Genomic DNA, 21770 nt, shown 5'->3' on the forward strand with positions numbered 1-21770 from the left:
AATACTTTGGCCACATGATGCGAAGAACTGACTCATTTGAAAAGACCCTGATGCTGATAAAGATTGAAGGCGGGAGGAGAAGGGCACGACAGAGGATGAGATGGTTGGATGGCATCACCAACTCAATGGGCATGAGTTTGAGTAAACTCTGGGAGTTGGTGATGAACAGGGAGGCCTGGCATACTGAAGTCCATGGGGTTGCAAAGAGTCGGACACGACGGAGCAACTGAGCTGAACTGAACTGACTGATGACCCAGCAATTCCTCTCCTGGATATATATCCAGAAAAAAAAAAGAAAACACTAATTTGAAAAGACACATGCACCCCAATGTTCATAGCAGCATTATTTAAAACTGTCAAGATATGGAAGCCACCTAAATGTCCATCAATAGATGAATGGATAAAGAAGATGTGGTACATGTATACAATGTAATACTACACAGTCATAAAAAAGAACAAAATTTTGCCATTTGCAGAAACATGGACGGACTTGGGAAGCATTATGCTCTGTGAAATAAGTCAGACAGAGAAAGGCAAATACTGTATATCACTTATATGTGGAATCTAAAAAATAAAATAGTGAGTATAACAACAACAACAAAAGGCAGACTCAGAGATGTAGAGAACAAAGTAGTGGTTATCAGTAGGGAGAGGGAAGAGGGCAGGGGCAAGGCAGCGGTAGGGGATTCGAGGTACAAATTACTGGGTATAAAATAAGCTACAAGGATATATTGTACAACACAGGGAGTATAGCCAGTACCCCATAATAATGATAAATGGAGTGTAACCTTCAAAAATTGTGAATCACTACACTGTACACCTATAACTTGCATAATATTGTACAACAACTATACTTCAATGAAATACAATTTAAAAAAGAACAGTATTCTCCACCAGTGGGCCAGAGGTGGGGAGGACAAGATGGGAGCAGAGAAAAGCCAGAATCCCATGGAGGGTAGTTACTAAAGGCTCTCACTGCCTCCCCAGTCTGGGAGCCAGAAATCACACCAAAGCCTTGCCATGGTCTGGCAAGGAGCACCAGCTGGGAATCAGGGACTCTGCCTCAGCTCTCTGCTCCCTCCCTGGGCGGCTTCCCCAGCTGTGCCATAAGCTGAGGTGGAGAGCTGGTTCCAAGGCCCCGGCAGCTCTGATTCTCTGTGCCTCAGTCGCCCCCCTCCCCTGCTGGCCCTGGAGTTCGGCAGGAACCCACCTGGTTCTCCGTGGCTGGCTGGCACTCCTCCAGCCGGACCCCAAATGCCCTGGGGGCTGCCTTCTTGTTCTTCTTGATGATGTTGATGCCCCAGGGGGTTTTGGAGGTGGAGACACTGTCATCTGGGGTTGGAGGAGGCAGAGAGAGCAAGGGTGAGCTAGGGGCCCAGGGAGGGGCAGCAACCACACTTGGTCACAAACACTGGTACATCACATTCACACACTAGACGTAAGGGGACTCCTTCAGAAAGGCAACCAGGATGCTGCGGGCTGATGGGAAATTATACTATCCCAACAGAGAAGGCCAAAGTCATGAGGGTGTTTACCCTGGGGAAGAGAGGCCTCAGAGTAATAAGGGGACTTTTGTATGGGCTCAGGGACTGACAACAAGGTGGGCGCCATAGATTCTGGTACAACCAAAGAAAGAACTTTCTAATGGTCAAAAGTGTATGAAGATGGAAAAGGCTGCCTCCTGCTCCTGAAAGGACACAAGCAGAGACTGGAGGACCACCCAGCTGGGATGTCCTGGAGGGAAATCAGGTTCCAGGCCTTTCCACCTCTGAGACCCTTAGAGCCCCCAGACCCTCACAGGCATACACATATGGGCAGATACATGAGGATAACCACGGCACACACCCACATGCATACCACCCCCTTAGCAGCCACCTTCCTACCCTTGCTCCCTGCAGGCTGGTCCTGTGTTCTGAAGCCACGTGCCGTACTCTGTTTGAGGAACTCAGACTTGAGTCCCCCCAGGCCACGAGAGCCTTTGGGGGAAGAATCAGCTTTGGGCCCAGAGCTATGGCTGTGTAGGAAGAGGGGAGAGGTCTTCACTGGGGTGGCCCAGCATGCCACCTGCCCTGGCCTCCCATCTCTTCAGACCTCTCCTCCATCCCTAAGCCCATTCCCCCCATGCCCTTCTGGGGACTGGAGACCCCAGTGCCCCTCTGCCCTCCCTGCCCTCAAGTGAGGGCGATTTAGAGGCTGCCCTCAGGTCTGGAGGTGGGCCAGGAGGGTGACCTCTGCCCTGGGGGTCCCCCACCCTGTGGCCAGGACAAGGACTGGGCCTTACCTCACTTTGCGATAATCATTAAGCTTCTTGCTGATCAGAGCTTGGTTGGCACAGCCGGGGTCCTGGAGGAGGGGAAGAGAAAGCAGACCCCATCAGTGCCCATGGCCAACCCACCAGGACTTCTCCCTGGCCCCTGCCTCAGCTTCGCCTCCCCTGTCCTCCATCTGCCAGCTGGAGGGGACAGACCCCGGAGCAAGAAAGGCCAGGGCCGGACTCCCAAGCACCCCCTCACCAGCCGTGTGACTTTGGGTAATCCACTTAACCTCTCTGAGCCTCAGTCTCCTCCTTGGAGAGCTAATATGGCAACCTCAGGGTTGGTGTACAGAATTATGCATGCGGCATTCATCACAGCTCTGGCAAGGCACAGCCCAGCTGCCGCAAGAGGGGGAGCTGTTGCCATAATGCAGGTGACTTGGGACCCTCAGCTCATGCCCTGTTGGGGACAGCCCAGCCAGTTCCCACAGAGAAGGGCCCCAAATTTCAGGTGCTTTTCTCCCTGCAGCGAGGACAGACAATATCCTGGGGCAGCAGAGCCTGGATCAGTGAGATGGTGTGTCCTCAGTGGACACTAGGACCCCCTCCTGTGGTCAGAGCAGATGAACGTCTGGACCAGGGCCCATACCCACCATCCTCTTGGCAGAGACCAGCCCCCAGCCCAGGACCCCCACATAACTACAGGGGTGCAGAGGCACCTTTGTGCAGCCACCTAGCGGCTGGAGTGAGCAGAGGCAGACACTCCAGCATCGGCCCCTGGCGTGCAGCAGCAGCGTGGAGGGGGCGCCATTTAAAACTTCTCCTGGATTCCCTGCCAAAGCCCTTGGCTCAGCCCCTGCTGCCTGCTGCCAAAGGCCAATCCCCTTGGCCTCCTCCCAAGGTCAATGTGTTTTTGCCCCTGCAGAAAGGCCAGCCCTGGCAGGGGGGTCCCCCACAGCTCTGGCCCAGGGGGACCTCTTTCTGTAATACATTTCACAGGAGACCCCCTGCCTCCAGAAGCTCCACAGAGAGGCTGGGGTTTGGCCTGGACCTGACCTCTCTGCGCCAGAGCCTGCCCAAGGCAGTCATAACAACGATGATAATAATAATAATTACTGTCACTCTGACAGCTATTATTGTTACTGCCAGTCGTGGAACACTAAGGACGCCAGGCCCTCGGTGAGCCGCTGTCCCATGCATCGTCTCTTCACACCAAACCCTGGGCGGGCAGAGTCGCCAGGTATACTCCTGTTGGCCCATTTTATGCAAGGGGGGACTGAGGCTCTGAGCGGCGAAGGGAGGAGCCCGGCCGGTGAGAGGGGCCCGGGGCCTGCCCTGCCCTCCCTGGTCCGCCTGGGGCCGGGCCGGGCCCTCACCTCGCCCTCGGCCCTGCTGTTCTCTCGGATCGCTCTGATCCAGCCCAGCATGTCATCCCGGTCCTCAGCCTGAAAGAGATATTCACAGAAGTCAGCGGTGGTCAGCCGGAACACGTGCCTCCTCTTGGTCTCGCTGTAGGAGATGTCCACCAGGCAGGAGCCGATGCAGACGGGCGCCGCCTCGTCCTCACCTGCGACGGCCGCCGCCGCCCCCGCCGCCGCCGGCCCGGGCTCCCGCCGCTCCTTGCTCAGCGAGAGCGAGCGCGCCCGCAGCGCGGCGTACACCCGCTTCCACTGGCGCAGGCCGCCGCCCGCTTTCTGCAGGGAGACACGGGGAGGGGGAGAGAGGGGAGGGGGCCGGGGTGAGAGGCTGCGCCTGCCCTCCCCGCCCCCGGAGCCCGAGGGGGCCCTAGGAGCTGCAGTGGACAGCGGTGGGCACTCCACCCCACTGCCCGCCGGGAGCCCCTGCTCTGCGCCACTCCCGCTGGCACCTGGGGCGGCCTCCTGCCCGCAGTCCCCCGCAGCGGCGTGGACACCCCTACCCATGATTCTCAGAGCCCCCAGAGGGTCCCCAACCTTCTCTGCAAGCGCTAGCATCCAGGCTCCTGCGGCATCGGCAATGCCCCCAGAGAACCGGCAGGGGGCTCCAGAGGGCAATCAGGCCCCCCACCAAGCAGGACCCACCGTCCACACAATCCTCCTAAAGCCATTCAATCCTCCTAAAGCCATTCGGGGTCCACATTCTGCTCCCCTTTGCCGGCAAAGCTAGTCAGAAGCTGTCAACCACGCTTGCTGTCCCTGCTTCTCTGCCTCTCATTCAAGACTCTGCTCCATCTCCACTTCTGCCCACCAGGCCACCTGGGCCCGGTGTCGCCAAAGCTTGTGGCAGCGTCCAGGCCCTTCTCAGCCCTTTGCTTGGCCTCTTAGTGGTGGAGGACCCAGCCAGCAGTCACTCCTTCCCTCCCCAAACTCCCTCTTGGCATCCAGGATCCTATGGTTTCTGGTTTTCCTCCTAATTTCACTGACTGCTTTTCTACCCCTCCACCCTGCCCCCCACCAACCAACATCCTCTACACCAGCAGTTCTCAACCAGGAGATGTTTGTCTGGAGACATGTTCAGTTGTCACACCTGGGGAAGTGCCATGGCACCTAGTGGGCAGAGGCAGGCCGAGAATGCTGCTAAACATGCTGATGCCAGGCCAGCCCCACAGCAAAAAGTCATCTGGCCCAAAATGCCAACAATGCTGAGCTGCGAGTCCCTGCCCTAAAGGAGGGGCAGCTCCAGGACCTTGGCCTAGGCCCCCACCCCCTGCACAGCTCCCCCATGACACCATCCACGCCCGTTTTTTAAAATCTTGTCTGTCTGCTGATGCTGATGCCCAGACGTAGCCCTGGCCCAGCATCTCCCCAGAGCCACACTCCGTACCTCCCACTGTCAGCTCAGTATGTCCACCTGCATATGTCCCACAGGCACTGCAGATGCTGCTTGCTCACTACGGGGCACTTGATTTTCACGGTTCCTCTTCCATCCATCTTTTCCAGCTCAGTAAATCCACCCAGTTGTCTGTCCAGAAACCTGGGAATTGCTCTTGATTCCTCCTTGTTCCTCAACCTTGACTCCAACGCATCAGGAAATCACAACTGTTCTGCTTCCAAAATATCACCTCTCTCCACCTTTCCTGCCACCACATCAACACCTCTTGCCTGGACCACTGCACGAACCTTCCCAGTCTCCACTCTCCCTCCTGCAACCCACTCTGCAAGCAGCAGCTGCAGCCATCATTTGAAAATGTAGCTGAGGTCCTGGCTGCCCCGCTTGGTTCCCTCTCCTGGCTTCCCATCACAGCTGGAATCAAATCTAAGGTCTTTTGTGATCAGGTCCCTGTTTCTCCTAACCCATCCCTCTTTTTTTCTCATGATGCTGAACCACAGGGGCCTTTTCTAGTGAACAAGCCAAGCCTTTCCTTTCTCCGGATCTTTGCACATGCTCTTCCTTCTGTCCAGAGCCCCTGGTCTTTCTTCTTCATGTGGTTGCCTCCTTCTAACCCTTATGGTCTAAGCTCAAGTGCTACCAACATCACCTCCTTAGCGAAACCACCTCTAAGCACTTCTCCCCTAATGGCAGCTCCTCCTTCCTCCCCACTTAAAGGCAATCACATCGCCCTGTTCATTTTCTCTGAGTGCCCACTGCAGCCTCAGATTACCGGCTATGGGTAGCTTTCTCCATATCGGGAAAGCTCAGAAAAGCTCCTGAGCCAGGGAGCTCATCTGCCCTCTTGCCTCCACACTCCAGAGCCTACAGCCATGCTGGCACAGGGGAAGTGCTCATCGATATTTACTGAATAAATGAATTAGTCGTTCTCGGAACGACACCCTGCGGGCTGGGGCTCCATCTCCCCCATTAGGTCGAGGGCACCTTTCCTCTGGCTCACAGCCTACCCACGACTCTCCAGCCAGCATGAGCCTCTGTCCTCAGAACAAACCAGATGAGGAGACTTCATGGCTAGCAGGTGAACACAGCCACGTCTGGCCATGAACCCTGCCCATCATCCCATACCTACTGGACCCAGGCAGGGATGTTCACAGCAGGAAACAGCAGGGCCCTCCAAGAGAAGTTTAGTGTCAGAGTGAGATGGTGACAAGGAGCCCCACTGGGACTAAACTAGCTAGGTGACCTTGGACAAGTCAGGCCCCCTGCCCCTAGCATCAGTATGCTGTATTGGAAAAATAAGAGGTGACCCAGCTGGTCTCCAAGGTCACATCCAGCTCCAATGATGGGTCTGGCTGCAGGGATATGTCACACCCACCCATCCCATCCTCTGACCGATAGTCATTGGCCTCCGAAAGAGCTGGGGGCCGGGGGCAGGTTGGACTTGTCTGGAGCAGATAACATCTGGCTGGCAATCCGGATCCTGGACAGACCAAAGGGCCCGGGAGGGGCCAGGTCCTTTCCTTGCCCAGGAGATCCTGCGGCTGGGCTGCCAGACGCCTCCCAGAGTGGGGGGCAGCCTACTGGCAGGCAGGAGTCAGCAGCTATCACCTCAAGCCTTGGGCTGGACCATTTGTCCACACCTGCCTACTCCTCCTTGGTCTCCATCCTCCACTTCCTCCCAAGGCCCAGCCATCTCTTGCTTTCTCCCTCAGTGTTCCTGCTCCTGTGTCTGCAGACGCTCGTGTTCTCTCTGATGGACAAGCACCCTCTTCAGGGGGACCTCCCTCCTGATGCCACACCCTCAGAGCCTCTGTCACCAGGACATCTCCACCAGGGGATGCCCCAGGGCCCTCGGATACCATAGGCCCCCAAAGAACCTCTTGGCTTCCTCTCCCCAGACCTGCCCCTCCGGCTGGGGGAAGGGTTCCACCAGTCACTGACCCTCCAGCCCATGCTGGGACCCCAGGAACCAACACTGCCTCCTCCACCCTCCCTCACCTCCCAGCCTGCAGCCCGCCCAGCTTTCCTTCCCCCTCACATCTCTCTAAATTGTCCCCTCTCCTCCACCCCACTTCCCTCGCTCACCTGGACAACAGCAATGGCCTTGTCTCCGCCTGTCACAGATGCAACACTTACCTCCTGGGCTCACACCTCCACCCCACTCCCTTATCTGCAAAGGCTTACCCCAAGGGATGGACCTCCGAGCGGGTGGGCACTCAACTCCATACCTGGCTTCCATCTCTCATCCTGGCTCCCAGTTGCCCTGTCTCATCCTGGCACCCCCTGCCACCTTTCCCCTAGACTGCCCAGGAGGGCATCTGCCCTGTCAGATCACACCCTTCCTGCTTCATGGATCCCCAGACACCCTTCACAGCTTTCCAGACACCCCCTCCCATCCCGCTGAGATCAGGGTCACAGGTTACGACACATTTGCTCCCCTGAGCTCCCCCATCACAGCAGTCAAACACTGTGCTTTCTCTACCCAGCATGAACCCCAGCAGGGCAGGACTGGCCTGGCTCCTTCACCCCTGAATCTGTAGAACCTCAGCAGAGAACTGGAGCCGAGCAGGCTGCCCAGCATCATGAACAGGCTGGACAAGGGCGCAGAGGAGTGCCGGCCCTGCCTCAGCTACACTCTCAATTCACTTTCACACGGGCCCTTGGAGTAGAATAACACTGTCCCCACCTCACAGGTCAGAAAAGTGAGACTCGGACATTTAGGGGGTTACCAGCTGCCTTGTGCCTGATAAGTGGCTGGGCAGGAATTCCAAGTGTGTTTGACTTTGAAGCTTAAGTTCCCGCCAGGTACAAGACACCCTAGAAGGCAGGATAGAAAATTCAAACAATAGCAATAAGCAGAAGAGCAGCTCCCGAGGGCCAGGCACCCGGGTAAACTCTTGCTTAGATCATCTCATTTAATCCTCAGGAAAGATGCGTGATCTGGGGATTAGCATTCGCTCCATTTACAGACGAGGAAACTGGGTCATAGGTCAGCAAGCAGCCTGAGCTTCACCAGCAACTCCTAGCACAGTTAAGAGCCAAGCCCAGGTTCTCACTAACCGCTCTGCTGGGCTCTGCCTGTGCTGCTGGGGGCATAGCAGTGGGGTGTCTCCTCCTCCTGCTTCTGTGGCCCATGGTGCTGCCTGGAGCCAGGGTTCATACTCCATAGATCCAGGGGCCCCGCCTTCACCCCTTGGGGTCCTGCTTGTTCCCCCACCCAGGCCCAAGCCCCCTTCATCTCTCACCTGAATCTCCATAGCCGCCCTTACCTGGCCTTCTTGCCTCCCTTTCACCCTGTCTAATTCACTCCCCCCAGAAGCCCAGTGGAAGGGGCCCCAGGGGCTTTTGGTTGCCACTTGTTGTTGTTCAGTCGCTAAGTCATGTCTGATTCTTTGAGACCCCATGAACTACAGCTCTTAGTATAAAGACTTCCCTGGAGGCTCAGATGGTAAAGAGCCCGCCTGCAATGCAGGAGACCTGGGTTTGATCCCTAGGTAGGGAAGATCCCCTGGAGAAGGGAATGGCAACCCACTCTAGCATTCTTGCCGGGAGAATCCCATGGATAAACGAGCCTGGCAGGCTACAGTCCATGGGATCTCAAAGAGTCAGACACAGCTGAGCAACTAATACTTCTCAGGATAAAGACTAAAACCTCTGATGGCCTTGAAAAGGCTGAACTCTTAAAAAAAAAAAAAAAAAGAAAGAAAAGGCTGAACTCTGCTTTCTTCTGGGGCTTCAGCTCCCCTAAAAGAATCACCCTGGCCTTGCTCTGTCATTTTCCATGAGCCCCAGTGGCCATTCTGGGTGTGATCTGCCAACCAAGGATCAACCATAGGATAGTATGGTCAGAATTCCAAGCACAACTTGATCAGATCCACCCACAGCAAAGACCATCTCTCTGATTAACTTTTTTTCATGAGTTCTTTAGGATCCCTGGGAAGTTCTTCCTGGCATCTAACCTCTACCCCTCATGCGGCAGTCTTAGCTGTCTCTCTTTAGCTCCAGAGGCAGTGGGGTGGGTGTAGGAAAAACTGGAGAGTTCTGCTGGAGCCAGCTTCCATCCACCTCCAGCTCATTCCTCCAGCCATCTTACCTTCCCTTTCTTGGTGAGGACCTGCTTATAATACAACCAGCCTTCTCTCCTGATGTCGCTGAAGGTCGCATCCGAGAGGTCAGAGGTTGAGTGTCGCTTGGAAGGAGCGTCAGCCTCTTCGGAAGTGCCCCAGCTATCCAAGGACTGCAGAGAGACAACAGAAAGCGATTTAGGGTGGCTCCCACAGAACCAGCATCTCAGAAACCCCATGGCCACTTGCAGCCCCACGGGCCTGGTGCGTGCTACACTCCTCTGTGCTGTGTGGTCTCAGAGGCCTTGCTTGCCCTCTCTGATCCATCTGTGTTGATGTCATGAGACGTATGTGCTGGAAAAGCCAGAAAGGACGAAAGGCTATGTGACCTGCAGGCCACCTGCCTCAGCACATTTAACTTTATAGACTTGAAGGAATTAAGGAAACAGGGGAAGTGATTGTGTCCGCATGGAGTTACATAAACAGGGGAAGTAGGAACATCAACAAAGACTGAGTTAGTGGGGCAGGTGGTCATGCCCACAAGGAGTTAACAGAGGAAGCGACAGTGTCAGCAGGACTCCAGCAATAGCAGTGACAGGTTAAGGGAGGGTTAAGTAAGCAGAGGAAGTGATAAGGAGGAAGCCAGGTGACAGAATCATCAAGGTGTTAATGAGATCAAGATGCCAGGAATTCCCTGGCGGTTCAGTGGTTAGGACTACTCGCTTTCATTGCTGAGCGTGCAGGTTCAACTAAGATCCTACTAAGCCGCAGGGTGTGGCCAAGAAGAAGAAAACAGAAATCAAGATGCCTTTTCCAGCCCATCTATAATAAAAAAGATTTAAGCCTGGACTTCCTTAGTGGTCCAGTGGTTAAGAATCTGCCTGCCCTGTATAACACAGGGAGCCCAGCCCAGTGCTCTGACAACCTAGAGGGGTGGGATGGGGGTGGTGGGTGGGAGAGAGGCTCAAGAGGAAGGGGATATATGTACATATATATAGTTAGAACTGATTTGTGTTGTTATACGGCAGAAACCAACACAATGTTGTAAATTAAATTAAAAATTTTAAAAAAAGAATCTGCCTGCCAATGCAGGGGACATGGGTTCAATCCCTGGTCCGGGAAGATTCCACGTGCCAAGGGGCAATTAAACCCGTGTGCCACAACTACTGAAGCCCGAGTTCCCTATAGCCCAAGCTCCACAACAACAGAAGCCACTGCAATGAGAAGCCCGCACACCACAATGAAGAGAAGCCCCTGCCCACCACAACTAGAGAAAGCCTTCACACAGCAACAAAAGACCCAGAGCTGCCAAAAATAATTTCAAAAACTTTAAGACAAATAAAATACTAAAACAAAAAAGACCACTTCAGAACTGATCCTGTGTCTCCCAAGGTCCTGAGGCTAGAAACTTTGGCCTCTCCATCACTCTCAACCCCATGTTCCTGCCCCCCTTTCCGGGGTGTTCGCTGTCCCCTGAAGACACCACACAAATACTGACCCAGTGCCTCCCACTGTGGGCACTGTGTTAGATACCCAGTAGGGTCAAACAGTGAATAAGACAAATGAAACCCCTGCCCTCATGGAGCTTACATTCTAGCTGGGGAGACAGGCAAGAAAGGAGATGAGTGCATAAAGTGCTTAACAGGAGAAGTGCTCAGAGGAAAGTACAGTGGTGGAGGGAGGCATGAAAGTCAGGGCTAGGCTGAAATCTGACAGAAGGCCTAAAAAAAATCTAGAGGGGGAAAAAGTAAATCTAGAGAAAGTGGAAAAGTGAGTCCTGTAGCTATGGTGGTGAGCATGGACAGGACCTTCTAGATGAGAGGTGGGGGGTTGGCAGGACAGTGCAAAGGCCTCGGGAGCGGGTGCTCACAGTGTCTTTAGGGGATGACAGAGCCCCCAGAGAGGGTGGGTCTCGTGGCTGGCACAAAGTGAGTGTAGGGAGAGCCAAGGAAGGAAGGAGACAGGAACCCGGGTGACCCATTAGGGATCGCAGGAGTCCCAGGCCAGGCCCTGCTGCCAAGGCCAGGCTCCAGAGATGAAGGGTGGGACACCCCAGCCCTCCGACACCCTCACCAGCACACACGTGCCACTCACCCCATCAGTGAAGAAGCTTCGAAGCATCCGTAGGCTGGGCACGCGGTTCGGCAGGCGCCTAGGGGTTGAGGATCAAGGATGAGGCGTATGAGAGGCACCACTTGGACCTCCCACAAGCCCCAAGGCTCAGAGGTCCTGCAGGGGGAAGCCTGCTACCCCCCGTGTATAGAAGACCCCAGGGCCAAGAGCCCTGCCACACCCAGTCCTCACCGCAGAGCCCGGCCCTCATCCCGAAAGGTGTTGAGCCCGTCGTCGCAGGACTTGGAGCGCTCGGTAGTGATGGCCAACAAGTAGGAAGAACGGCGGCCGGCCTTGATGCTGCCTGCAAAGCCGCCCAGAGGGGCCCTGGATCAGCGGGGCAGCGGAGCGGGCTTCCCCGGAGCCCTCCCATCCGGCAGGGCCCGGGGGCCTGGTCCCCAGGGGACCCCAGGAGGAGCAGAAGCCAGTCGGGGGAGGCCAGCCATCAGGCAGCGGGCCCAACAGGGACCAGTGGGACCAGGCGGCAGGGGAGCGGCTGGGGCGGGGGTTGCGGGAAGCACTCACTGCAGTCCTGGGAGTAATGGCGGCCCAGGGCAAAGGTGAAGGTTGGGGAGGATGGGCTGGTGCCCAGGACAGGGGCGGAGTTCATGGCGCTGGAGACCACAGCAGAAGCAGGGACGTGCTTGGCTTGGAGGTCAATGCTGGGGCTGGTGGGCTCGTCTGCGAGAGCGGAGGGGGCGGTGGGTGAAGGCCCCAGAAGCCTGAACCTACCTGCCACCCCGCGCCCTAGTCTCACATCCAGGCTGGGACCATATCCCCAGACTCCAAAAGCCCTCCAGGGCCCTCCTGGCAACACCCCCAACTGCCAAGGGAACTCACCCACCACTGTGGTCACGCAAGCTCAGCTTCTGTCTCCTCCATCACACGGAGGGCACTCAGGAGGGGGGGCAAGTCACCCCTCTTAGACCTGGCTCCTAGAGGCAGGAACTGTGTCTGCCCCACCAGACTGACGGCTCTCTGAGGCCATGGAGTGTGTCTCCCCCATCAGACTGGGAGCTTCTTGAGGATAAGGACCATCTATCTCCCCCATCAACTGGGGGCTCCTTGAAGTGGGTGCCACGTCTCCCCCTCAGACTGGACGTACCACCTAACCTCAGATCGGGAGCTTACTGAGACGACAGGCTGCGTCTGCCCTGTTAGACAAGGCTGGCTCAGCGGACTCGGGGGCTAGGGTGCGGGGGGCAGGTCGTGCCTCCTCTCCTGGCCCGGAGCTCTCCCCGGGGTCACTCCCATGGCTGCCCTTGGGTGAGCTCACCACGCTCAGGTCCGGTTACCACCTCTGGGCTCCAGTTCCATGAACTTGCAGCCCAGTCTTCCCAAGCCCCCAGACCCAGCCCAGCTCATCCTGCTCCCTCATGAGCACCTCTTATTTGGCAAACCCAAAACCTTTTCCCGTCTCGCTCCTTTTCTTTACTGATACAGAGGTGAGGCTCTACCCTCCAACAAGGCCAGAAACCTGGGAATCACAAACCCTTCCACTGTCCCGTCTCTCCTTTATGCATCTATTCCTAATGAGTTTGCAGTATTCCCTCTGCTCTCAGAGTAAAGTCCGAACTCCTCATCAACTAACGAGGCCCCTCCCGACTCATGCGGTGACCTGGAAGGACATCCTAACTCACACTTCGGGGTCTTTGCATATTCTCGTCTCTCTCCCTGAACTTTCTTCCCCTAACTTGTTTGTCTTAGCCAAAAGCTCCTTTCTCTCCTTGGCCACCGTGCCCTAGCCCAGCCCTCCTCTGTCTCTCAGCGTTCCCTCTACTCCTATCACACACCCATTCAACTGGATCATTCTTGTCTGATCACATATTCCCATGGACCATGCACTCCAGGAGAACACAGAGCCTAGCACAGTGCCTGACACAATAATGTGCTGGATGCGTGGAAGGATGGAGGATGGATGGAAAGAACAAAGGGTGAAAGGAACAAAGGAAAGATAGAAAAAGAATGGAAGGAAGGGTGAAAAGAAAGAAGAATGGAAGAACAGAACAAAGGAGGGAGGAGAAGGAGGGAGGGAAAGAAAGAAGGGTGGAAGGGAAGGAGGGAGAGGGGAAGTAAAGGTGGATGGGAAAGAAGACTGGACGCATCAACGAATGGAGGGAGGATGACAGGATGATGGGAGAGAGATGGATGGACGAATGGATAGATGGATGGACAGACAGATGGATGGCCACAGAAATGAGCTGATCCCATCAGCACCCACCCCAGAGTTTTGCCCGGATGGCAGGTAGGTGGAGTACAACAGGGGCACAGAAAAGCAATCTCCCAAAAATAAAGAAAGAAAAGCAATCTCCCAAGACAAGCCACCTGCACCATCACTCACCAATGAAGGGAATGGAAGCCAGAGAGTCTTCAGTAGTGGCCAAAGGGGCCACCTTCCTGGCCAGGCGTTCCCCTCGCCCACTGGCCTCTGGCTCTGGGGACTCATCACCAAACCCAAGGTTCATCTGTCTTGTGGGGGGCAGCTGGACCTTGCGGCCCGTGGGGGGCTTCTGCCTCAGGATTACTTCATCACGGCGATCCTCGGCAGGAGGCTCTGAGGCCCGGGTGCTGGGTTCTGGTCTGACAACTCTTGGTGGTTCAGAGGCCTCCGGTGGGAACGGTGCGGGGGACTGGGCCAAGTTGATGGTGGGCAGCCCCCCAAAGGGGGAGTCCCGGAAGGAGAGCGCCTGCAGGAGGCCAGTCCGGCGCTGGAATGATGGGCTGTAGCTCCGGTACCCGATGTACCCGAGGTCGTCCAGGCCTTGCAGGCCAGGCGGGGCTGGCGCCTGGGGCCCGGGCAGGTCCCTGGGTGTGCAGGCAGGGGTGCGGGCAGACGGACGCTGGGAAGCCCAGCCGCAGCGCTCGAAGCGGGGTGACACCAGCGCTCCTGGCCCCAGTGCCTCGGCAGAGCGGGTGGCCCGGCTCAGGTAGTCGTCTGAGCGTGCTCGGTGCCAGCCCTCCTGGCCCAGCTGGCTCAAGGCACCCTGGGAGGTGGAGCAGGGCCAAGGGCGATGGGCAGTCACCTCCTCCAGTCGGTCCTGGGAGGCACTGCGGGCCCGGGGGGGCATGGCGGGGCACCGTCTCTCCCCCGCCCTGCGGGGTACCTGGTTCGACAACCAGTGTGACAAGGCCTGCTGGCACTCCAGTCTGCTGGGGGGCGCCCGGCTGCCAGGCTCCGGGAAGGCACGAGGCGTCCGGGGCTCTGGGGGGAGGCGGGGGAAGGCACCAGGGCTGGGGCGGGGCTGGCTCATCCCCAAGGAAGGGTGGTCCGGATGGGAGCGGGCGGTAGACGGGATGCGGGGCCCCGGGTCACTCCAGGCAGCAGGACTCCGGGGGTCACCGGGCAGTGCTGAGAGCGGCTCAGGAACCATAGTGGCCCAGGTGGAGACCCGGGCTGGCGGGGCGTAGGTCTTTCGGGGGTAGCAGATCGGGGGCGGCTCGGGGATGCTCCGGGCCTCTCCAGAATATGGCTCGTTCCCCTTCAGGTAGGCGTCCTGGGAGTAGGCCTGCCCGGAGACACAGAAGCAGGTGAGCAGGGCTGAACGGGCCCCACAGGGCATGGTTACGGCAGACCCTGGAGGTCAAAGCCCCCCAGAAAGGGGCCTGAAGGAAGGGGACCAAGCTGTGGGGGGCGGCCCTGAGAGGGCGGGGATGAGAAGGCATGCTCCAAAGACAGTCAAGGGGAGGACAAAGAAATAAGAGGCCTTTGAGTCTTACACATACACACATACACACACACACATACACACACACACATTCACTCGAAAAAGAGCCAGGATTTTTCTAAGGCTTATGACAAGGACTGCCTTTAGCCACAAACATTCCAACATCTGTTTTCTGGGGTCCTCCCGTCGTACTGGCCTCAGCCGCCTCCCTGCTTCCTTGTGTCCCACGATGCCCACAGACCCTCGGGCGGAGCTGGGCAGCCCCACCAGAGACCAGTCAAGGAGGCAGATGACAGGGGAGGGAGCCGCCTAAGGGGTGTGTACAGGGTGGGGTGGGCGGGGGCTGGGAGAGCCCAGCTGTCCCTCCATCCCCCTGGACGGGAAGCTGAGGGCCTGGCTCCTGGGCCACTGGGGGGTGGGGGAGGGACTTGCTCACCCCCTGCTTCTCTGGACCAGGCTCGAGGGAGAGGCCAGACTGGTTGAGGGACCTTGCGCCACCTTCTACCACCCCGGGCCTGGAATTTGGCGCTGGGAGCTGAGGCTGACGCTGCATTGCTGAGGAGTGGCAGGGCCAGCGCCCAGGCCCGGCCAAAAAAGGAGGCAGCCCCCAGGGACAGCGGCCTTGTGGCCCTGGCCTTGCCTGGCCCCTGAGGGGCTACCCAGGGGCCTAACTCAGGGTGAAGTATCAAAGAGGGAGGGTGAAACCAAATACACACACACACACACACACACACACACACACATCACAAGGAGACACAGGAAAATACACACCCAGAGACACTCACACACACACAGAGAAGCACAATGAGACATACACAAACACACACCCAGACACAAATAACTACAGCTCCAGTCCCGGGCACACACATCACGTGACGAGGGTGAGTAAACCACACCCCGTACTCAGCCCCCTGAGGACCCACACACAGCCAGGACACTCACGTACCTCTCCCTCCTGCCATCCTGCCGGCTCCCCGGACTGCCCGCATCACAGCGGCTGCCTCGGCATCCCGGCCCGTCTCCACCCTCCCCGCCCCCGCCAGCCCCCACTGACCACTGTGCCGGCCCTGGCCTCGGGGGCCCCCCAGCCTGCCCTCCCGGCGGCTGCCCTCGGCCCCCACCGACTCTCTCTCTCAGGCGGGAGGAGGAGGGAGGGGAGGATGGGTGTGGAGGGGCCTCGCCGCGTCGGCGGTGTCGTCAGCAGCTGCCGCGGCCCCATTGGCCTCCAGCCTTGGCTCCCAACCACAGGAATGCCTGGGCCCCACCCTCTGGCTAGCCAGGGAGAGGGGGGGCCGGCGGAGGCCCCCAGATGCTGACAGCTGGGGCTGCTTGCCCACCCGAGCTGGGGCAGCAGAGCTCAAAGCTGTTGCCCCACCCTGCCCAGAGGGGAGAGCAACGCCCTAGGTCCCGCCTGGTCACACACAGTCCCCCACCCCACCACAGCATGCCTCCGTCTGTCTGGAAAAGGTGCACCGGCAGCGCCTTTGAGACTTGGGAAGAGCCGTCCACCTACCTCTCTGGGCCCCCATCCATCCCTGCCTCCCCCTTCCCAGGAAGGGCGAGGGGACAATCGAGGTCATGGGGTGGAGGTTCCCAGAGGGGCATGGTGCCAAGCATGGCACTGAGATTACAGTGATTATGAGTGCACATCCAGGGCAGAAGCCGGCACGGCGGCTCCCAAGGCCTCCAGGCTTGACCCGCAGCCCTCTCCTGGGGGGCAGTGACCTTGGGGGCAAGCAAGCTGGCTTCTGGCTGGCACCCATGAGACCAGGGAGCTGGGCACTGGGCAGAGAGGACTGCTCTGGGCTCTGGGTCAGAGCTGGGAGGGAACAGAGAGGCAGCGTGTGTGTTTGTGTGTGTGCACATGTCATGCATGGAGTGTGTGGTATAAACGGGTACACACGTGAGTGCAGGGTACACTGCGTGCCCCGTCTGTGGTGCCTGCTCTGTGAGCAGTGGGGTGAAGGAAGGGGCGTCTGCACTGCGTATCATGATTGTGGAAGTTCATGTGGCTGTTGCCCTGCTGAGCACACACGCTGGTGCTGGGATGGAGCAGGCTGGGATGTCTGTGGACACATGTGTCGTGACAGCAGCAAGCATTCGTGATGTTCTAAATATTCGTGCTGCAGTGGTGAGAAGCCCGAGCCTGTGCTGTGACACCCTGGTGGTGTGCGGTGGGGATCCGAGATGCTGAGGAATGTGTGGTATGCTGTGATGCCTGTGGTCGTGAGTGTGGGGCAGTGGGTGCCTGCGTACTGAGGGGTTGTGTGTGTGGTGTGTTGTGTCTGGGGTGCGTTATCACATAGGACAGGCTAGATGGAGGGTGGGCTGCAGGCTGTGTGGCGTGGCTGTGTACCGAGTGTGTCTGCTTGAGTATGGGGTGGTCCGTGGTATGCCGTGTGAATGGGAGCACACAACAGTATTTTGTGTGTGTGTGTGTATCTACAGGAGACGTGCTCACACGAGGCCGGGCGGGGAGGGGGTGGGGAACAGACATCTTACAGGAGCCACAGGAACATGCCAGTCAGGCAGGGCCTGCTGGGCCACCTTCCTCCCAGATACCCTGGCAGGAATCCCGCCAGTCAAAGCCAGTGCCCTCCTCTCCCAACACAGCACAGCCCTGAATGAAGCAGCCAGCAGCCCCAGCCCGGGGACGGGCCTGGCATCCCCAGGGGGGCATCGCCGGGCTGGTGGTGCCCCCACACTCTCTCCTCTGCCTCCTAGAGGGGCCAACACGGGAGAGAGGCCAAGGAGAAGGGCTGTATCCCGCCCCACACCCAGGGTCCTCCACCTCAGACAGCGGGGAGGACTCACCAGCTGGAGGATGTCCTCGTCCTTGGGCATGATGGAGAGTTCCAGAGTGTCATCGCTACGGAGACAGGGCAGGGGGTCAGGCCAGGCTGAGGCAACAGGGTCTGGGAGAACAGGGATCCTGGTCGCCAGGGCACCACCAGGGCCGAGGGGGAGGGTGTGGAGGGACTTGGGGAGTGGGCTGGGGGCTCTGATGGGAGAAGGGAAGCAGGGGCGCTCACCTATTCTGGATCAGAGCTATGACCTGGGAGTAGGTCTTCCCAATGACGCTTTCCCCATTCACCTTCACCAGCCGGTCTCCTGGGGACCAGGGGCAGGGCCACAGGTGAGCAGGTCAAAAGGTGTCAGTAGCCCCACCTGAGACCCCCTGCATCACATATGGATGACAATGTGGGGCAGGAGCCTCCCCAATGGCTGGATCCCAGGATGGCTGGATCCATCCTAACCAGGGGCGGGAGGAGAAATTCCAGAGAGGTGCAATGAGCCAGGTAACTGGGACAGCTCACCTGTGCGAAGGCCCGCCCTATGGGCCGGGCCATCACCCTTCACATGCTTGACAAAGATGGTGTCCATGGGCTCCAGGCGGTGCCGGGGGGAGGGTCCTGCTGAGCATCAGTCAGGTTAGCTGGGGGTGGCTACTGAAGGTCACACCCATGCACAGCTACACACACGGGCGACACACACTCAGATAATGAGCACACTCACACGGACACAAAACAGAGCCACACATCCACAGGATCAGACAAAACACACTGCTGGGAGGATGAAAAGTTACACGGACACATGGAGTCGCTCCTTAAATGGCTCCGGTGACCTAGCACCAAGCTAGAAAGTAGACCTCAGAGGAAGGACAGACGTGGCCGCTGCCCTTCCCGAGCTCATTGTCTAGTGGGGCAGACAGACGGGCATGCACACACACACACACACACACACACACACACACATCACAAGACAAAAGAAGGGTGCCATAATAGTCCAGCAGGGAGAGACACCTGCACGCTCAGAGAGTGTCCACATCCAGACCCAGGGAGAGCTGAGCAAAGCCCTGAGGCTCACAGACACCCTGACCTCCCACCCTACTCCCTTCCCCAGGGTCAGGGCTGCGGAGGCCTGCGATCCCAGGACTGGCTCTCGCTCCTTCATGACATCACGCTACATCCCAGCATGACTCCTCTGCTGCTAAGTGCTGCCTCCATCAGAGAAACAGACCTGCACTAGGTCGGCTGGCTCCTCCCCCATCACAGGCCTCTGCGGTGGGGATTCAGAAAGACAGTCCCCATGCGCGCCCAGTAGAAGCCTCAGCGGCAGAGAGGGAAGCCTGCCTGTTCAAGGAGTTCTGCCTTGACTACCCTGGGGAGCCATTTGGGAGAGCAAGGGTGACAGCCAGGGGAGTTAGTCTCACATCTGGAAACAGAAGGACTTCAGGGCCGCCCTTATACCCGGAGAACCCTAGCGTCTCTGCCCCCCAGGACAGCCCTCAATCAGCCTTCCCACCCCCAGGGCCCTGCAGGTCCCGCCTGAGCCTCCATCTAGGCTGGGAGTAACTCTAGGGCAGGGGCCAGGGCTTAGAAACCCATCTGCTCCCCAGAACACCACCCCCAGTGTGAAATGGACAGGTCCAAGGAAGACAAATGTGGAGAAAAGAGGAGCAGAGAGTAAGCATATGTGCAAGTGAATACACAGGAAAGAGCAGACAGGGGCCGCAGTCAAGGGCGAGGGTGCAGCAGAATCCACGCTGACCTCAGGAGAGGGCCAGACACAGAGCGGGACCCCAGCCCAGCCCAGCCCAGCCTGCTCCTTACCTCCTCCTCGGCCTCCATCCTCTTCTTCCTGCAGGGGACAGAGGCGGGTGTGGGCCCTCAGCAGCACAGGGGGAGGCCCAGCTTCGCCGGGGTGGGCCCCTTCAAGCTCCCCCACCCATCAGCCTCCCCTCTTATCATCCTTTAACTAGCCCAGAAGAAAGAGGGGGAGGGAAGGGTGTCCACAGGGAGGTCACGTCCCGGGCAATGTCCCCCGGTCACAGGAGCCCTCTCTCATGCCTGCTCAGCATCTCAGCCATCTGAAAGCCCCCAACCCAATGGGGGACTCAGGACCCCTTCCCTTGGAGAGCTCGAAGCCCAGTGGAGGAGGGGCCAAACCCACTGACACACAGACAGGACCCGGGCGGACACAGATAAGCAGGTATGACAAGTGCAAACAGTGGCTATCAGCTCTCAGAGAATGGGCAGGGGAGGCCTGATTAGTCCCTCTGGGAGGGGGCGGTTTAAGGCAAGTTTCAGGCCGGCTGAAAGGAGGCACTGGGGTGCGGTGAGCAGAGTACGCAGGCACTCGATGGCAGAAATAGGACTGGGTCAGCTGAGCCGAAGCAGAAAGTCAACACCAGCAAGTGACAAGAGTCAGACTCAAGCTTTCAGGTCCAAAAGGAAAGAATGAGGGAGCCAGTGGAGTTCTTGAGTGGGAGAGAGTAGATAGGAAAATGTTTCCAGCATCTAGGTGCAGGGCTAAGAAATGGCCACAAAAAGACCCACGAGGGAGATCTTTGGGCTCATCCTCGTGAGTGAGCGGGGAAGGGCACTGCATTTGGGGAGAAATCAGGGAAAAGGCAAGAAGTCAGAAAGACAGTCCAGGCCAGTGGGGTGCAGCATTCTCCAGCTGGATAGGACCTTTGGGGTCATCTTGTCTAATCCACTCCACAGATCATCCACTTTACAGACAACAGGGTGTGATTTGTCCAGGGCCACTCAGAGACAACAGAGCAGCCAGTGCTGGACCCCAAGAGTCTGGGGCACCTCAGCCAGGACAGGAAGCCGCGGGGCTCTGCTGGAGAGCAGTCCCTTGGCGCCCGCCTTCCTGAGCCGGGCGCGTGCCCGCTGATATGAGCTGACAGCACCGTGAGCGGGAGGCAGCAGCAGATGGATGCATCTAGACGGGTGAGCGCCCTGCAGGCTCCCAGCCCTGGGCATGTTCTGGAAAGGGACAGAGCCCATCCCTGGCTTGCCCTGCCCTGGGGTCTTCCACGTGAGCGAGGTGTCTCTGAGACACGGGCTGACCACCCAGCCTAGACCACTCGAACTGCATCTGCAGGGCCACCCTCCGGAGGTCCCCTGAGAGAAGGAAGAAGGTCCAGGAAGGGGGGACTTTCTGGGGAAGGAAGGACCCGAGGTTCCTGGGAACTGGGAGGCTGGTGTCCTCAGGCATAAGGGGTGAGGCGGTGCCCCTACCACACACCATCAGCCCTCTTACAGCCAGTGAGAAGATTTGACTCACACCCAGACTCAGACACGGGTGTGAGAGCTATGCAGCAACATGTACACATGAAGTGTACATATAGACACATGTCTAGATATACACACATGCGTGTACATGACTAGCATACTATGCACGCATGTGTGCATACAAAGAAACATGAGCAGGCACATGGACCCAGGCAGAGAAATCCAATGCCTTGGTTCTCTGGCAGGTGGGACTAAGCTCCCTGTCCCTCAACAGCTGTGCAGGCTGGTCCCAGCCCTGGGGGAGGGGAGAAACAGGTTCATGGGCCCCAAAATAAATCGTTCTCCCCTCCTGCTGGGAGAGAGGAGGGGAAGGGAACTGGGCCCTCCTGGGGAGTCCTGGCTGCTGTCTAGGCCCCCCTCAAGCCTTCCTGTCAGGGACCACACCCCTGCCCCCAGCCCATACTGTGGCTCGGTTTGAGTAACCCCCGTTCCTGGACTCAGAGAACCTGGTATTTATATTAGGGCTGGAAGGGTTCCTAGGGGTCAAACAGATAAATGCTGTCAGGTGACAGAAGCCGGCATGGGGCCCAGAGAGGGTGAGACTCCCCGAGATCCGCCGTCAGGTAGGAGTTGTACCAGCACTGGGGCCCAGGTCTCCAGCCCAGCGCAGGGCTCTTTCTAGGCCCAGAGCTGAGGCCAGCAAGGGCCTGGGGCGCTCTGGGAGGGGTCCCAGAGGTGTGTGAGGTCAACTGCTCTAAAGCTCAGGCTGGGGAGGCTCAACTAACCCAGCTCAGAAGTGGCCAGTAGACAAAGGGTCCTTGGAAGCCCATCTCCTGAGAAG

General features: G+C 58.0%; 1 protein-coding gene across 8 annotated transcripts in view; it reads right to left on the bottom strand.

The window, feature by feature from the left end:
- Window positions 1-21770, bottom strand: part of ARHGAP23 (Rho GTPase activating protein 23) — an 82690-nt gene that overhangs the window by 26362 nt on the left and 34558 nt on the right. For 3 of the 8 annotated variants that reach the window (XM_043469906.1, XM_043469886.1, XM_043469867.1), the window contains exons 3-15: window positions 19517-19544; window positions 18221-18319; window positions 17936-18014; window positions 17718-17772; window positions 13580-14744; window positions 11764-11919; window positions 11431-11542; window positions 11221-11278; window positions 9156-9299; window positions 3631-3948; window positions 2282-2343; window positions 1884-2014; window positions 1211-1332 (exon numbers count right to left, since the gene is read on the bottom strand). In XM_043469906.1, coding sequence (XP_043325841.1) covers window positions 1211-1332; window positions 1884-2014; window positions 2282-2343; window positions 3631-3948; window positions 9156-9299; window positions 11221-11278; window positions 11431-11542; window positions 11764-11919; window positions 13580-14744; window positions 17718-17772; window positions 17936-18014; window positions 18221-18319; window positions 19517-19544 — 2529 coding nt within the window. Of the gene's footprint in view, window positions 1-1210; window positions 1333-1883; window positions 2015-2281; window positions 2344-3630; window positions 3949-9155; window positions 9300-11220; window positions 11279-11430; window positions 11543-11763; window positions 11920-13579; window positions 14745-15849; window positions 16049-17717; window positions 17819-17935; window positions 18015-18220; window positions 18320-19516; window positions 19545-21770 lie in introns of those variants that run through there. The other 5 variants (XM_043469895.1, XM_043469875.1, XM_043469916.1 and 2 more) reach the window with 4 other exon arrangements.

This window comes from Cervus canadensis, chromosome 1 (genome assembly GCF_019320065.1).
Source record: "Cervus canadensis isolate Bull #8, Minnesota chromosome 1, ASM1932006v1, whole genome shotgun sequence".
Classification (NCBI taxonomy): Eukaryota; Metazoa; Chordata; class Mammalia; order Artiodactyla; family Cervidae; genus Cervus; species Cervus canadensis.